General features: G+C 42.8%; 1 protein-coding gene across 1 annotated transcript; it reads left to right on the top strand.

The window, feature by feature from the left end:
- Window positions 1–6,120: 6,120 nt before the first annotated feature.
- Window positions 6,121–16,087, top strand: cyb5r2 (cytochrome b5 reductase 2). Its single transcript, XM_028585817.1, has 9 exons — window positions 6,121–6,234; window positions 6,530–6,673; window positions 9,421–9,493; window positions 11,344–11,450; window positions 12,352–12,481; window positions 12,667–12,750; window positions 13,260–13,345; window positions 13,468–13,567; window positions 15,068–16,087. The coding sequence occupies exons 1-9, from the start codon at window positions 6,220–6,222 to the stop codon at window positions 15,238–15,240; spliced, it is 912 nt and encodes a 303-aa protein (XP_028441618.1). The 5' UTR covers window positions 6,121–6,219; the 3' UTR covers window positions 15,241–16,087.
- Window positions 16,088–16,379: the final 292 nt, after the last annotated feature.

Below are 16,379 nucleotides of genomic sequence, written 5' to 3'. Positions count from 1 at the left end.
GCGGATTTGCCTGGCGCGCGCCGCGGGAGCTGTCCGGGATGCGGCAAAGTAATAAATACCCGTCTTGACCAGGGGATTGCTGCAACCATGGAGCATGGGCCTCCAAACACACCACTTGCTCCTGTTGTGCCCTTACCTCCTCCCCCCACTCCATCTCCGTCCACCCGCTCCACCAGGAGCGCATTGCCACTCCTGGACCAGATCCCGCCGGAGTGTCCAATCCCACCATAGTTCAACATCACGTCTCCTATTTCCTCATTTATGTCATCAACACATCCATGATTCATGGAAATGTTGTGTAAAACACAACAAGCCACAAAGAATGCTGTGACTTTTTGAGGACTGTACTGTAAAGTGCCTCCTGACCGATCCAAACACCGAAGCGTATTTTCAGTAATATTTTTCCTTGTAATTATGTATGGTTTGCAAAAATGGCAACTTGTGCGTCCGTGTAGATGAGAGAAGCACACGCTACATTATGGCCAAGCATGCGCCCCTAAAATAGCATCTGAATAACGTGCCACTGACTTTAGACTAGCGCCACTGACTTTAGACCAGGTTTGTCCTGGTCAGTGCCGGAATTGTTTTCTGAAACTGCAAAATAACACCAGGGAACGTTTGCGCCTGAACACGCCTCCTCTTTTCACTGAACCGCCCCCGGGAGCGCAAATACATTCCCTAATTTACCGACGTGCGTCTGTGGAGGGAAAAGTCCGCTGTGCATCGTGTGCAAAATAGGAATGATACATGCGTCAGTGTACAAAGGCAATTTCACTGAGTGCAAGATAGGGCCCTAAGACTGGATGAACTATCATATAGAAATACACTTTAATAAAACAATAAAACAATGTGATTTATTGAGGGCACAGTAAAAATAATCTTACCCCATCACTTTAAGGAGACTAAATAAGTTGGTAAATAAATATTTAGTCATACTAGCGTTATGGCTCTAGAGATGGCAAGATCGGTATGTTGCTACTACTTTGGGGGGTAAAACTAATTAATTTTCCTTTAGGACCACCATGAGGTTCACATTTGTAGGTTTGATTGAACTATTGGATGGATTGTCATGAAATTTGGTTCAGACATTCATGTCCCCGTTAGATCAATTGTAATCAATTTGGTAATCCTCAAAATTGTCCTCTAGCACCACCATCAGGTCAACATTTTAATTTGTCCTATTCTGTAGTATATGACCAAATACCTGCAAAACTAATGGCAATTCCATCATATATGGTTATAAAAAAGACAATGTTGTGCACATCCATGTAGTTGCTGGTGCAGGACAAAAAAATTAAATAACATATATTTGTGTTTAGGAGGAAATTGAGCAAAACTAAGAGTCACAATATGATGATATATATTGATCATCATTTTCAAATAAGGTAAAGTCCACACAAGAGTTAAATGCCCGAAAAAGTCAGTGCCCGTTCAAAATGTGCCTGTTTGGAACGGCCGATTGCTTGGCCTGTGGTATATTTGCTGCTTGTAGCATTGTAGCATTCAGACCAAATTGTACCCCAAAATTACTTACAGGACCCCAAACCACTTAATATGCAACTCCACTGTATAGCCCACTACTGACTTACAGTGTACTACTTCTAAAGAGGAATACATTGTACAACTACATTTACCTGATAGAGAACGTTGCAGATTCTTTTTTTTTTTTAAATATCACAATCAAAATGTGGAATAATCAGACAGTTGCCTCATGGAGTCATGGCAGTGCGCTACCCATCCGGCCCGTTATGAGAGCCATCAGCAAAAAGCTGAGTTAATCAACCACCAGAACCAGACAGAGTACAGTATGGACTCACATTTGACTCACAGAGACGCAGTCAGCCGGCACCGGACTGGAGTGTGTGTGTGTGTGTGTGTATGCGCAGAGAGAGAGAGAGAGAGAGAGAGAGAGAGAGAGAGAGAGAGAGAGAGGTGGAAGGCAATGTAAATAAAGAGAGTTTTTGTTAAACTACATTTTAGTGTTTTTCGTCAACTATAACTATAGCTATAGGATATGTTGATATCGCCACAGTCAGCATTTAATGACGCTGGTGTTGTCGTCATTATTATCGTTAAGGAATTTAACACTTCAGCAGAGGTGTTGTTCATTTCCAAACAGGCTAGTGGCTTGACGGTTAACGTTGAGGTGGTATGGATTTAATTGCCGAGGGTAATGTTAGGCTATTAGTTAGTAGCACACTTCATTAACCGGACACAGGGTGAATCTGATGAAAACAGCTGTCTTCGCCCGGTCAGTTCGAGATAGTCTCGCATTGCCCGACCTTTCTGCACAGCGCTGCGCAGGAAGCTCGAGATTAAGTTATGTTCTGTCTCTGTTTAGAAGTGGTGAATTAACAGCTCACAGCAATGTAATACGTGTCTGGCTTTTGTTTGATATTTAGTGTCGGGAAAATGGCTTTTTATGCTCTAAGTAAATTCAAGATGGGCTTTTATTGTGAAGGGTAGACATGAAAAAGCCAGCTTTATGGTTAAACATAAACCATAGACTGTAGGCTATTAAGGTCTATGGGTTAAACCTTTTTTTTCCTATATATATATATAAAAGCTAAGCAGAGATGGAGTGACCCTGCCCGGAGGAAGCCCGGGGCCCCCGTCTGGAGCCAGGCCCAGACGGCGGGCTCGTCGGCGAGCGCCTGGTGGCCGGGTTTGCCACGGAGCCCGGCCGGGCACAGCCCGAACAAGCTACGTGGCTCCCATCTCTCCAGCCCATGGGCCCACCACCTGTGGGAGGAACCGTTGGGGTCGGGTGCGATGCCACATGGGTGGCAGTGAAGGTCAGGGGCCTCGACAGACCAGACCCGGGCGGCAGACGCTGGCTCTGGGGACGTGGAACGTCACCTCTCTGTGGGGTAAGGAGCCGGAATTGGTGCGGGAGGTAGAGCGCTACCGGTTAGATCTGGTGGGGCTTACCTCTACGCACAGTCTTGGTTCTGGAACCATACTCCTGGATAGGGGTTGGACTCTTTTCTTCTCCGGAGTTGCCCAGGGTGTGAGGCGCCGGGCGGGTGTGGGGATACTCACAAGCCCCCGGCTGAGCGCCGCTGTGTTGGAGTTTACCCCGGTGGACGAGAGGGTCGCCTCCCTACGCCTGCGGGTTGTGGGGGGGAAAACTCTGACTGTTGTTTGTGCATATGCACCAAACAGGAGTTCGGAGTATTCAGCCTTCTTGGAGGCCTTGACTGGAGTCCTGCATGGGGCTCCAGTGGGGGACTCCATTGTTCTGCTGGGGGACTTCAACGCACATGTGGGCAATGATGGAGACACCTGGAGAGGCGTGATTGGGAGGAACGGCCTCCCTGATCTAAACCAGAGTGGTTGTTTGTTGTTGGACTTCTGTGCTAGTCATGGATTGTCTATAACGAACACCATGTTCGAACATAGGGATGCTCATAAGTGTACCTGGTACCAGAGCACCCTAGGCCAAGGTCAATGATCGATTTCATAATCGTTTCATCTGATCTGAGGCCGTATGTTTTGGACACTCGGGTGAAGAGAGGGGCAGAGCTGTCAACCGATCACCATCTGGTGGTGAGTTGGGTCAGAGGGTGGGGGAAGACTCTGAACAGACCTGGTAAGCCCAAACGTGTAGTGCGGGTAAATTGGGAACGTCTGGAGGAGGCCCCTGTCCAACAGACTTTCAACTCACACCTCCGGCGGAGCTTTTCGTGCATCTCTGTGGAGGCTGGGGGCATTGAACCCGAGTGGACAATGTTCAAAGTTTCCATTGCTGAAGCTGCGGCGAGGGGCTGTGGTCTTAGGGTCTTAGGTGCCTCAAGGGGCGGTAACCCACGAACACCGTGGTGGACACCGGTGGTCAGGGAAGCCGTCCGACTGAAGAAGGAGTCTTTCCGGGATATGTTATCCCGGAGGACTCTGGAGGCAGTTGCAGGGTACCAAAGGGCCCGAAGGGCTGCAGCCTCTGCCGTGAAAGAGGCAAAGCAGCGGGTGTGGGAGAAGTTTGGAGAAGACATGGAGAAGGACTTTCGGTCGGCACCAAAGTGCTTCTGGAAAACTGTTCGCCACCTCAGGAGGGGGGGAAGGGGAACCATCCAAGCTGTGTACAGTAAGGATGGGACACTGTTGACCTCAACTGAGGAGGTAATAGGGCGGTGGAAGGAGCACTTTGAGGAACTCCTGAATCCGACTAATACGCCCTCTATGTTAGAGGCAGAGCTGGAGGATAATGGGGGATTGTCGCCGATTTCCCAGGCGGAAGTCACTGATGTAGTCAAACAACTACACAGTGGCAAAGCCCCTGGGATTGATGAGATCCGTCCAGAAATGCTCAAGGCTCTGGGTGTGGAGGGGCTGTCCTGGTTGACACACCTCTTCAACATTGCGTGGAAGTCTGGGGACGGTGCCAAAGGAGTGGCAGACTGGGGTGGTGGTTCCCCTTTAAAAAGGGGGACCAGAGGGTGTGTGCCAATTATAGGGGTATCACACTTCTCAGCCTCCCTGGTAAAGTCTACTCCAAGGTGCTGGAAAGGAGGGTTCGGCCGATAGTCGAACCTCGGGTTGAGGAGGAACAATGCGGATTCCGTCCTGGTTGTGGAACAACGGACCAGCTCTTCACTCGCAAGGATCCTGGAGGGAGCCTGGGAGTATGCCCAACCGGTCTACATGTGTTTTGTGGATTTGGAGAAGGCGTATGACCGGGTCCCCCGGGAGATACTGTGGGAGGTGCTGCGGGAGTATGGGGTGAGGGGGTCTCTACTCAGGGCCATCCAATCTCTGTATGACCAAAGTGAGAGCTGTGTCCGGGTTCTCGGTAGTAAGTCGGACTCGTTTCAGGTGAGAATATTTATGGACAGGATATCGAGGCGTAGTTGGGGTGGGGAGGGGTTGCAGTTTGGTGGGCTGGGGATCTCATCGCTGCTCTTTGCAGATGATGTGGTCCTGATGGCATCATCGGCCTGCGACCTTCAGCACTCACTGGATCGGTTCGCAACCGAGTGTGAAGCGGTTGGGATGAGGATCAGCAGGAAACCGATGGAATGCCTTCTCCAGGTAGGGAATAAGTCCTTACCCCAGGTGAAGGAGTTCAAGTACCTTGGGGTTTTGTTCACGAGTGAGGGGACAATGGAGCGGCAGATTGGTCGGAGAATCGGCGCAGCGGGTGCGGTATTGCATTCAATCTATCGCACCGTTGTGACGAAAAGAGAGCTTAGCCAGAAGGCAAAGCTCTCGATCTACCGGTCAGTTTTCGTTCCTACCCTCACCTATGGTCATGAAGGCTGGGTCATGACCGAAAGAACGAGATCCAGGGTACAAGCGGCTGAAATGGGTTTCCTCAGGAGGGTGGCTGGCGTCTCCCTTAGAGATAGGGTGAGAAGCTCAGTCATCCGTGAGGAGCTCGGAGTAGAGCCGCTGCTCCTTTGCGTCAAAAGGAGCCAGTTGAGGTGGTTCGGGCATCTGGTAAGGATGCCCCCTGGGCGCCTCCCTAGGGAGGTGTTCCAGGCACGTCCAGCTGGGAGGAGGCCTCGGGGAAGACCCAGGACTAGGTGGAGGGATTATATCTCCAACCTGGCCTGGGAACGCCTCGGGATCCCCCAGTCGGAGCTGGTTAATGTTGCTCGGGAAAGGGAAGTTTGGGGTCCCCTGCTGGAGCTGCTCCCCCCGCGACCCGACACCGGATAAGCGGACGAAGATGGATGGATGGATGGATATATATATATAGCTGTATATATATATCCTAAAAAGAGGTTTAATAATTGCTGTCTAGGCCTTAGGAAAAAGGCCAGATTGAAGACAATTTTTTAATGTAAGTACTTTTTAATTCTTCTCTGTGAAGAATAAAATATTTTCTTTCATTGTTTTTTATGTAATCTCTGTGTGTGTCTCTCCTCCCCTCTCTCAGTGGTGTGATTTTAAGGCTTTGCTCCTCATTGCCTGAGCACCAGCACTGTACTATGTGTCATGGTGAGATCTGTCTTCCTATTGGTGCTTTGGACCTTGTGTCACCCTTCCCCCAGTGTAGACGTGTGTGTGTGTGTGTGTGTGTGTGTGTGTGTGTGTGTGTGTGTGTGTGTGTGTGCGCGCGCGTGCATGCATCTCTCTCTCTCTCTCTCTCTCTCTCTCTCTCTCTCTCACACACACACACACACACACACACACACAGAGAATTGAAACTTGACTGTGTGGTGGACTCTGGTCTGTCAGGCTGTGTGAGGAGAAGAAACTCTGGCACATGTTCAAACTATGGATCCGAGCTTGGTGAGAATTAACTTTTCCTTCATTTACCTTTTTAATTATTCCCTTCTTTTTTTTTATCTTTTTAGGTGCCTGAAAGTTGTTATCATCCTTGAATAACTGCTGAATCTATTATTTTCTGCTCAGCATTTACATTTACATATTTTATGTTGACTAACTATTTGTAACTCATTGATAAACCATGTTAATATGGCAACATTAAAATGAACAAGGATTGGAAACTTTATTACAAAACAAGAACATGACTGTTAGTTTTGTGCACTGTATGTCTCCACAATATGTGATCTTTGTCTTGCAGACAATCCCGGTGGTGGCCGCTGTTTCTGTGGTGTTAGTGACTGTGCTGTACTTCCTCCTGGGAGGCTCTGCAGGACAGAAGAAGCTGCCTGTCACTCTACAGGATACCATGGTCAAATATTCCCTTCCCCTTATAGACAAACAGGTAGACTGCATACAGACACAAACATTTAACCAAGAATCAGTACTTCTTATTCTTGCAGGCACTTTCAAACCTGATTATACAGTAACTTTATATTCAACTGCTATACACGTGTTAGAACAATGTTTATCATTTCATACAACCTTCATTTTCCAGTTACCGGTGTACTAACCATCATGAACTAAGAAATACTAACGAAAAAACACTCATGTTCATCTAGTTTAAAGGGTTGGTTCATCAACACACATTTTCTTACTTACCTCCAGTGGTATCTAGCCATGCAAAACATTTTGGATTTTTAATTTTTGAATCAAGCTTCTGAGGTATCAGTCTGAGACTTCTGGCTGGTGGAGGTGAATTGAATTTGATTGTGAAGCTCACAGCATAGACAAAAAATAATTAACATCTCTTTCCAGAAAATGTTAATCTGGATGATCCACAGAACACATTGTCATACATTTTCACTGTAATTACTTTCTGTCCCTTTGAAAACTAAATTTAGCACAAAAAGTAAGGACATTTGTGTTTGGTAGATTATTTCTCTGTGGTAACAATGCTTTTCGGCATTTGTTTCTTATACCGTTGGAAAGCCTGTTTAGATCCCTTTCAAATGGTGCCCCATTTGTAAGGAACATGCATTTGTGGGATGAGCAGTAACGCTGAGTATGTGGGTTGCGCCCATGACAAATCTGCCAATGCCAAACAGCTTATTCTGCCATTGACTTGTTTGGTGGATTGGTGGAGTAACACCTTTTAGTGGAGGCAGTGTGATGTGTGGAGCGGCATCTCCCTCACTGGAAAAACGAGGATTGTCATCATTGGAGGCAATCTCAATGCAGAGAGATATAGAGATGAGATTCTGCAACCAGTGGCAATCCCATATCTCCACAGTCTGGGACCGAACGCTATCCTCCAAGATGACATCGCTTGCCCCCACAGGGCAGGGTTTATCAGAGACTACCTCCCGAATGTGGGAGTGGAGAGGATGGAATGGCCTGCCAGTAGTTCTGACCTCAACCCCATTGAACACTTGTGGGATCAGCTTGGGCGTGCTGTTCGTGCCAGAGTGACCATCACAACCACGTTGGCTGACTTGCAACAAATGCTGGTTGAAGAATGGGATGCCATCCCACAGCAGCATGTGACCAGGCTGGTGACCAGCATGAGGAGGAGGTGCCAGGCTGTTGTGGCTGTGTATGAATCTTCCACATGCTACTGAGGCTCCGGTTTGTGAAATGAATGAATTGTTAAATTGCCAATATGTCTTGATTCTTCAAATTTCAATCATCCAATCCACCAAACGAGTCAATGGCAGAATAAGCTGTTTGGCATTGGCAGAGAAGATTTGGCAAGTATTTCATGGGCGCAACCTACATACTCAGCGCTGCTGCTCATCCCACAAATGCATGTTCCTTACAAATGGGGCACCATTTGAAAGGGAATTAAACAGGCTTTCCAACAGTATAAGACTTATTGCCAAAAAGCATTGTTACCACAGAGAAATAATCTACCAAACACAAATGTCCTTACTTTTTGTGCTAAGTTTAGAAACCATAAGGCAAGTGAGAAAATGTTTTTTTTCCTAGTGTAATTTCTTTGGGCATTTCTGCCTTTATTGGATAGGAAAGCTGAGATATGAAAGGGGAGGAGGGGGAGGGGAAGACATGCAGGAAAACCATCACAGGTCAGATTTGAACCCTAGACTTCTGCGTCAAGGAATAAACCTCTGCATGTGCGCCTGCTCTACCAACTGAGCTAACCAGCCACATTTGTTGTCTTTTTCAAATCCTGTTTGTGTCCTCCCCAATTTCAAGTTAGTCAGATATTATTATATATATTATAATAATAATATATATTATATTTATGAGTCTCAGTGATTGACCCCTATTTTAAGCAATAAAGAAAGTAAGACATCTTTTTCTTAAACAATCTAGTAGCCTACCATTCTTGTCATGGTTTCAGAGAATGTGTAGGACCCAAATGCAGAGACTGACAGGTAGTGTAGTGTTGCTAGAGGATTTAATAATAAATCACCGATATAGTAATAAACAGCAGGCAAAATACAAACAGGAACAGGTAGAATCCCAAAAACAGGAACAGGCAGAATCCCAAAACAGGAACAGGTAGAATCCTAAAATGGGAACAGGCAGAATCCCAAAACAGGAATAACTAAATTTCAGGAACACCGAGACCACCGGGGTAGACGACAAACACTCTCACATGGAATACTGTAAACAGTACAATGACCTGACAACAGACACGGGGAACACAGAGACTAAATACAAGAGGTAACGAGCAAACAAGGGACAGGTGACACACATAAGACAATCACAAGGGCGGGAAAACTAAAGACAGGAAGTAAAACTAGACAAGACAAGGGAGACAACAGAGACTTCAAAATAAACAACAACAGAAACTGACAACAAACTCACAACCGTGACAATTCTTTCTGGCATAATTTCATTATTTTCAATTTAATAATTTCCTGAATTGTGTATCACCATAGTCCTTATGTAGAAATGCAGGAACTGGGATTAAAATCGAAAACATTTTTTTCTGGCGCAGGGCCCCCAGACCCCCTGTTTTGTATCCCCTCACTTCTCAAACCTAAGTTACACCCTTGGTTAAATATACTGTATAAAGACCACCTAGTCTCAAAATGAAGTCCCAGGACATTTATTTTGCAAGCTGTGAGGATATTGTACTATTTCTTTGTTTGTTTTTTCTAACCTGTGTGTGTCCTTGTACAGGAAATCAGCCATGACACAAAAAAATTTCGGTTTGGCCTTCCATCTGCAACTCATATCCTTGGACTGCCAGTCGGTACGGAAACAGCCCTCCTTTCTTGTTTTCTCTTCTGTTCTCTTCTCAGATAAGATTCTTCACAACTATAAACTTTTTCAGCCAATGATTTAAGATGTTTAAAAGCATCTTGGTGAGAAGTAAGCTTTTACACACTCATATATGAGCAGCAGTTGCATTCCTTTTACCTCTTCTTATGAATCTTCAGCACTTCATGCCTTACACGTGATGAGTGTTGACTTGTCTTAATCTTTGATTATAAGTTTCTTGAAATATGGCCATAAATGAGAACACAAGATCAGTAGGATCAGAGTCCCAATAAAAGATCTCTCAATAAGAGAGCTTTGTTTGTAATACCTCTAAATTATTCAGATGCAGATGATTGAACTGCAACACATCAAAGGATACTAGGTTACTTGGGTAAAAGGTGAGATATGGATCAATAAAAAGTAACAATTGCTAAATATAGCATATTTATTACAGTCCCAAATTGCAATAAAATAGTAGAATTAGCATGTCACTGTGGGGCTTACAGAGCTTACATACAGTTTATTTCCATTACAGTCAAAATACTCCTCTCATGCTCAAGGCTGGAATATAATTAAGTACATTTACTTACGTATTAAGTATTAAGTAATTAGAGGTAATTGTACTTTACTTGAGTATTTCTATCTTCTGCAACTTTATACGTCCACTCCACTAGAAATGCTGTACTTTTAACTCAACTACATTTGTCTGACAGCTTTAGTTCTTTTCAGATGACAATTTGATGATGACGGCGGATTTTCTGACACCGTGAAAAGTTGACTTTATAGAGCTAGGTGGTTCTCACAGGACAGGGACAATACAAACATATGATCATCTCATAAAATATGATGCATTGCTGTAGATTAAACTACCCAACAGTAAAATTAGTCAAAATGAGCACAACCTTAAACATAAGTAAACTGCAACATACACATTAATTATGGAGTGTGGTCTAGACCTACTCTATCTGTGTAAGTGTCTTGAGATAACTCCTGTTATGATTTGATACTATAAATAAAATTGAATTGAAATTGAATTAATGCAGCAGTAATTCTGAAAGATGTAATAGCTAAACATTGAACAATTATTTTACTGCACAATGAATGAGTACTTTTGCTTGTAATACCTAAAGTAATCACACATGCACACAGGATCCTGAAAGATCGTTCACACATACTCTTCAATGAAAATGAACTCCTCCCATCTGGCAGACGCTATAGAGCCAGTCGGTGCAAAAGCAACCACCTTTCAATTGTCCCCACATCGATAGCACTAATGAACAAACAACCAGTCCAGTACTCATCACTATAATACTGTGCTGGCCTTAACCTGTGTATGTTTACTCACCATGTGCAATTTCTTATATTCGCAATTTGCATTCTTTATTTGGGCAATTCCCATCTATGCGTAACTTACTTTAGAATGGGGCACGTGCAATACTTTACTATATCAGGGCCTGTTCAATATCCTCTCAACTAGTGGATGATCTTTATTTTATTTTTTTCTTGTCTTAAAGTACATTGTTGTCTTGACATTTATTGTCATGTACTGTACTGTCTGTTGAAAACTAATGCATGTGTTTGTATGCAGCAGATGAATTTCTTACGGGTCAATAAAGTTGATCTTATCTGATCTTAAAGAACATTCTGCTGATAATACTTTTGAATGCAGGACATTTACTAGTAGTGGATTATTTTCACAGTGTGGTATTAGTACTTTAACTTAAAGTAACGGATCGGAATACTTTTTCCACCACTGCTCATGCTTCATTTTTCCCATCCTCTTATTCCCTCAAATCGACCACCTCACTCCCTGCTTGTCCTCCCCTCTGTCCTCTGCACCAGGTCAGCATGTGTACCTGTCAGCCAAGGTAAACGGCAGTCTGGTGGTCAGAGCCTACACTCCAGTATCCAGCGATGAGGACCAGGGATGTGTCGACCTTGTGGTCAAGGTACTGTTTTTAACATTACTGATATAGCCTAGGGCACAGATGTCATGGTTGGCCTATAACTGCAGAGGTTTTTGTGTGGGTTATTTGGGTTGAAATATTGAAGGAATTTAAGGAATTCCAAGACAAAACCAAGTGTCATGCTTACAAGAGGATAAATACCAGTTAGCGACTAGCTGGTGCACCTATGGGTGTGTGACCGGGAGGTTGTCGGTTCAATCCCCAGACCGACAGGATCAAATCTGTGTGGGGAAAGTGAAAGAGCGGTGCTTGTCCCTCCCTCATTACCACCACTGAGGTGCCCTTGAGCAAGGCCCTTAACCCCAACCGCTCCAGTGGAGCTGCTCAATGGCCAGCAGATCAGACTGTGGTTGTACTGGGCAGCTTCCAGGTATGAAAGTGTAACTGCGTGAATGTGACAGGTCGTCATTGCAAATGAGAATTTGTTCTCAATCGACTTACCTGGATAAATATAGGTTAAATTAAAAATAAAAAATTAAAAACATAGTGTAGCATTTAGCAAAAGAAACCAAAACAGAGCTAAAAGGATAGTGAATAATGGATAATGGACTTACATTGGCTAGAACACATGACTCCAAATGAATGTTGCTCCTTATCTGCACAATGTGTGAATAAGCAATTGTTTGCTAACATGTTAGCAGTATCACCTTTATGAGTTGATAATAAGCCAACTTAATGTTCACAAAAGAATCAATAAATGGAGCTTTAAGCGGATGGTTTTAACAAAAGTTACCCACACTCAGGACCCTTACTATTGTCTTGTTAGTAGGACAAACTATTGGCTATGCTAATGCTAAGAGGTGATTTTTTTTTTTATGCCCCGTAGAGGCAATGATGAGCCAAAACAGTTTAAAATTGTTGTGTCCTTTTTTTGTAACTCAAGGTGTACTACAAGAACTGCCACCCCTCCTTCCCAGAGGGAGGGAAGATGTCTCAGTACCTGGACAACATGGCTATTGGAGATAGCATTGACTTCAGAGGACCCAATGGACTGCTCGTGTATCAGGGGAATGGTACAGTGTGTGTGCATAAAGAAAACAAAGAAAGATAAAGAATAAAAGACTAATGAAAACACTTAATTTTTGTTAAGCTGCTGCCACCAGCAGATGTCACTGTGGTACAATATAAGACTTTCAAAGAAACTTGGGCTGCCAAACACATAGGCCTATAATGCTGAATCTTACTCTCTCATGGTCAGGTCAGTTTTCCATCAGACCAGACAAGAAGTCAGAGCCGAAAGTTCGGAAGTTTAAGCAAGTTGGAATGATCGCTGGAGGAACAGGTGAGGGAGACATAAAGTGACATAAAGTGATTCCCTAAGTATGCTCACTAATATTAATAATTTGCATCATACAGTATTAGCTGAAAAACTGAATTGGCATAGTTTTATATAGAATTTACACCTAAATTGGCGGAAGCTTATTGGACTGTAATGGCTGATTTGTGGACATTCGCCCCGGTGTATTGGTCAGAATGTATTTGACAGGACCTCAGTATTCGTTCACTGCACTTTATTGACTTAAGTTAAAGGCACAGCAATAAACATGTCACTTATCCACAATAGGGAACTTAGTTAGAGTAGATTTATAAACCCATGGTTCTGTAAACAGAACATGGATGCTTAAGGAATGTAGTTTAACTTCCAAGACCATTTGAGGATATCGCCTTTGCAACCTCACTGTTGACAATATCATTTTATTGACAATGTAGAAGTTACTTGTATACCTTCCCATAATACCCTAGACACAAACCATCCTCTGAGATTAATTTCAATGACTTTTACCATCACAGGCATCACTCCTATGCTGCAGTTGATCCGCAGCATCACAGCAGACCCCACTGATAGCACCAAGTGCTCCCTCATATTTGCCAACCAGGTCCGCTATGTGTGGTATATTGTTTTGGGAAATCTTTCCTTCTCTCTCATTGTTAAAAAGTATTACTGTTCATAAATGGAAAATACTCAAAAATAAAATCTCTTTTTCTTACTCCCTCGCAGACTGAGAAAGACATCCTTCTGAGGGAGGAGCTGGAAGAGGTAAAAAAGAACCACCCTGATAAAGTGAAGCTGTGGTTCACACTGGACAAACCTCCGATGGGTAAGGTAGCATTTCTTTAACTATGGACCTAAGAACATGGTGGCTGGTGGGACCCTACTCAATATAAGCTGCCCTGTGTTTTAAAAGTGCACCCTGAAGCATTAGACCAGAATAACAACCAAAACAGGTGCTGTTCTTTAAACAGATATTGTTCTTATGACTTCTGACCAAAGAAGCAACAGGTATGTGTAATGTGGTCCTAATTTAAAAACAACTAGCACTGCAATACATTAACATGAGACAGATGCTAAAAATCTGCACTCATCAATATTTAGGGTAACAGCTGATCAAATGACAATGTATAATGTGAAAGGGGTCACTTGATGGGTCGCACAGAAAATTATCACCCAGTTCTCCTCAACTGTGAAGAACTTTTACCATATTTCAGTTAATTGTTTTGGTTTTACGGCCCACTACTTTAATGTTTTAGTTCAGTCCCACTGCTCTCATTAATCTCATTTCCAGCAGCCGGCATGTAATAAACCCACTGCACACTACCTGCCCTCACCAAACGACAGACAGACAAAGTTGGGAACTAGCTGGTGAACATAGTGGAGCATTTAGCAGCTAAAGAGCGAGAAGATATGTTTCTCAAGAGTTGCCAAAAACATGACTTTAAATAGAAATATCATATTAAAAGGGAGCAAAGCATGACATAGTGAGACACTTAACTTATGCTTGCTTCCCATAATGTGGGATCTGGTGGAAACATTTCCATGACTAATTTTATCATCTTACCATAAAGGACATACATGTATTAGTGCAGTGCCAGGCTATATGAATCTGAATAAATCAGCCTCAAAGCCTGGCCCTCTAATTTCACTTCTGGATATTCAGAGTGGGAAACCAAACAAAGGTTCCTCAGCTGGAGAAAATCCCCACAGGCTGAGGAAGAAGATAGTTCCAACAAGGTGTTACAGTGGCTTAGCAAACGCTCATGTCTTCCTTTGCATAATTCTTTGAGGAAGCAGAAATTATTAATGAGCGTAATGTTGTTACATAATCTCTGTTGTGAGGGCCTTGAATGCCACTCATATTCTGTCTCGTCTTTCATTAGTTCCACACAGAATAGAAACACATCGGTCCTTGATCATTATTCATTCAAAACAGGTGTTGCTTTTTGTTAGCAGTGTCATTATTTGGTTGCCTTGGGGGGAGAGATGACTATCTGTGGATGAAAGCACAAGTTCAACAAACCTTGTCATGTTTCTTGTTGATAATAGCATCAGTTGAAATCTTCCCGTGGAGAAAACAAAAACTAAGCAGATCATGTTAGTACACATTTTTCATCTTCTCCGCTGAATAAGCCATATTATAAACCACATTATGCCAGCATAGATGAGGGATGAAGACCAAACAAAAGTGAAATTATTTAGGAAAAATATGTTTTCATTCTGAATTTTGTCAGCTAAAAAAAAAAGATGTTGAGCTGCAAGTTGTTAAACATTTCTATAAAGTTGAAGGTTAATCTTGCTTTATCTCTCTTGCCTTTTCCTAAAGATTGGAGCTACAGCTCAGGGTTTGTGACCGATGACATGATCAAGGACCACCTTCCTGCTCCATCTACTGATGTCCTTGTTGTCCTGTGCGGTCCTCCACCGATGATCCAGAAAGCCTGTTTGCCAAATCTGGATAAGCTGGGACACAGAACAGAAAACATTTTTGCATACTAGTCTTTTGATTGACTACAAAATGTCTTTATTCCCTGTAATCAACCAATCACTAAACCAAAAATCAATGTACGAACACCGTTAATGGCCTAATACTATCATGATTTTCATTTAGGCATGTGTGGTTTTGATGGCAGTGATACTAGTACAACTGCCAACCTGTACCATAAAGTGGGTACACAATTGGCATCAAAATGAACCAGTATCATCACTATGAAAATTTCTATGGACTCAGGTGTCTTCTTTTATATACAGTATTTCATCAAACTTCCTATCTGTGGGTGCCTGGGTAGCTAACCTGGTAGAGCACGAGCCCATATACAGAGACTCAGTTCTCAATGCAGAGGCTGTGGGTTAGATTCCCACCTGTGAAAAGATGCACCGGTGAGTCCAAGCAATGTTTGCAACACTTGTATTCAAAAAGCAGTATTACAAAATTTCAATTTCAGACAATTATTTACTAATTTTATTATTACACTTCTTTGTGAACATAAAGACTTTGGTAAACTCATTTAAAGCACCGAAACAATTAGTACAACACGTCATAAGTTAAGGTTTTTTTTTAAAAGAGATTTGACGAATTTTAAAAAGCAAACATCATTGTTTCAGCTTTAGTGCCAAATTGTATCTTTGTACATTGCTCTGGAAATGAAAAAAAATTGTGCATAACTGTAAGGAAAGCTGAGTTTGTTCTAAACATTTTGATATGAAACACATGGGGATCAGTTATATGCAAATACCTTAAAAAGGTGAATTTAAGAAGCTGTGTGAAAATGCCCTTAGCCCTTAAAATAAATTTATTTTTTAGGCCAAAATGTGAATTCATGTGAAATAAAGATGTAAAATGACAGTGTTGGTTTTAATACTTTATGCTATATACAATCAAAGCACTGATGTATTGCAGTTCTACTGTTTTTACTAGATAAACTATTGTATAATATAACAACTGTACCTAACATGAACTTGATAGTATATACAAGACTTTCACCTTTAATGTGAAACATCCAAATCAGAATCAGGTTTATTGCCAAGTTTTTTGCATAACAAAAAACATAGTAAAAGAAAAAAAAAAAAAAAAAAACAGCAAGTAGCCTACTGCAAAAGTCAGGAAACTATAGAATAGAAAAATGTACAATACAAAT

This window comes from Perca flavescens, chromosome 8 (genome assembly GCF_004354835.1).
Source record: "Perca flavescens isolate YP-PL-M2 chromosome 8, PFLA_1.0, whole genome shotgun sequence".
In the NCBI taxonomy this organism is placed as follows: Eukaryota; Metazoa; Chordata; class Actinopteri; order Perciformes; family Percidae; genus Perca; species Perca flavescens.
This window is presented reverse-complemented; position numbering and strand designations above follow the sequence as displayed.

Coding starts and splice junctions, on each gene's coding strand:
- cyb5r2 (XM_028585817.1), top strand. Junction 6,674..9,420: donor TTCCCCTTATAGACAAACAG/GTAGACTGCATA, acceptor GTCCTTGTACAG/GAAATCAGCCATGACACAAA. Junction 11,451..12,351: donor GTGTCGACCTTGTGGTCAAG/GTACTGTTTTTA, acceptor TTGTAACTCAAG/GTGTACTACAAGAACTGCCA.